The sequence below is a fragment of the Austrofundulus limnaeus genome, unplaced genomic scaffold (genome assembly GCF_001266775.1).
Source record: "Austrofundulus limnaeus strain Quisiro unplaced genomic scaffold, Austrofundulus_limnaeus-1.0 Scaffold657, whole genome shotgun sequence".
In the NCBI taxonomy this organism is placed as follows: domain Eukaryota; kingdom Metazoa; phylum Chordata; class Actinopteri; order Cyprinodontiformes; family Rivulidae; genus Austrofundulus; species Austrofundulus limnaeus.
In genome coordinates this window covers 54578-56001 of record NW_013953059.1, presented here as the reverse complement: position 1 = coordinate 56001, position 1424 = coordinate 54578, and the positions used below count along the sequence as shown (strand labels likewise).

The 1424-nt window shown below is 37.5% G+C and overlaps 1 protein-coding gene across 1 annotated transcript in view; it reads left to right on the top strand.

Annotated features, from left to right (window-relative positions):
* LOC106531611 (ribonuclease inhibitor) overlaps positions 1 to 1246 on the top strand; it is a 26536-nt gene extending 25290 nt beyond the window's left edge. Inside the window, exon 8 of the mRNA XM_014027517.1 lies at positions 912 to 1246. Coding sequence (XP_013882971.1) covers positions 912 to 996 — 85 coding nt within the window. The 3' untranslated portion in view covers positions 997 to 1246. The remainder of the gene's footprint in view (positions 1 to 911) is intronic.
* The last annotated feature ends 178 nt before the right edge of the window (positions 1247 to 1424 follow it).

Genomic DNA, 1424 nt, shown 5'->3' with positions numbered 1-1424 from the left:
ATTTTGTGTGGTCTTTTGTTTATCTGTTTTTCATGATTCCATATTTTTTGTCAATAAAAGTAACATTCACTGACTTCCACAATGTTTTCTCTTCATTTCTTTGAGTGTTCCTGAAAGCCAACAAGTTGCACTTTGGAATGACCTTATTATTGTATCATGTTTTTGATCTGAGTTTGTTTTACTGAATGAAATGTCTGAATGAGTGCTCATCCAAGACTGGCGATTCCATACGTTTTGCCAGGGATTGTACTTCAGAATTAGATCATACAATTCTTTTTTTGTTTGTTTCAAAATTTGCATTAAAAATATTTATTTGATCAGTTTATGATTTCTATACAGATTGTGAAGTGCTTTGAGTATCCTGGTTAGATAGAAAAGCACTATATAAGTACAGTCTATTTACTATTCATATACTGATGGGACACACATCAGAGGCAGTGGGTTTCAGTGTCTTGCACAGGGACACTTCAACATGTGACCAAATAGTGGTCAACTCTCACATTAGACAAACGACACCCCTATCCCTTAAGCCACTGCCCCCCTAAATAATTGGGCCCTAGTGACACCCTTCATACAATTTACAGCCATCTGGTTCAAATCACTCATTTTCAAGCTGATCCTTTGTCATTTTATTGCTGACATGTAACAGCAGAAAATCCATCCCTCCAGTGTGCAGTAATGATGACTCAGCACATTGTTTCCTCTGTGGACTTGAGTGAAAGCTGCAGAGGAAAGAGACAATGCTGAAAGTCTCTGCAGCTGTGTGAGCTTCACTCCACAGCTGAATCCTGCTGCTCTTTCCTCCGGAATGATGCTGCAGGACTGATTGACAGCTGATGAAGAGAGGCTGCAGACAGGAAGTCACCTGCAGATAGGAAGTCACTTCCTCTCTGACACTCTTCTCTCTGCAGGTGGGACACCTGGTGGTCTTTCAGAAGGAAAGAAGATTTGAATTCTGGTGATCCCCAGAGGTTGAAGCAGCAGCAGTTTGTTTGAGAAGAAACTGATTGGATCCTGATGATGATGATGATGATGATGATGATGATGAACTTTGGCTTTTAGCTTTTAAATTTACCAGTATATTGAAAGACTGATGACTGCTTTGCATTGCATTTACTTTGAACCATAAACCTAAAGTCAAGATTAACAAAACATTAAAATTATCTGTAAATGGAGCTAAAATCACAACATGCAGAAAAATCTGTTTAACAAGAAAACTATTAAAGCCTGTTAGCTCTTTATTGAATTTGTTTTCTGCTTTAAAAATAACTTCWTAAAATCTGATGAAGTTCTGTCCAAAACACACTGAGTGGAAATAAAATCTGGACTGTGGTCTGGTTCAGTCAGAGAGCAGCTTTAAAGATGACTAACCCAATGGAACTTTAAGAACTTTAGAGGAAAATATACTGTATATTATATATATA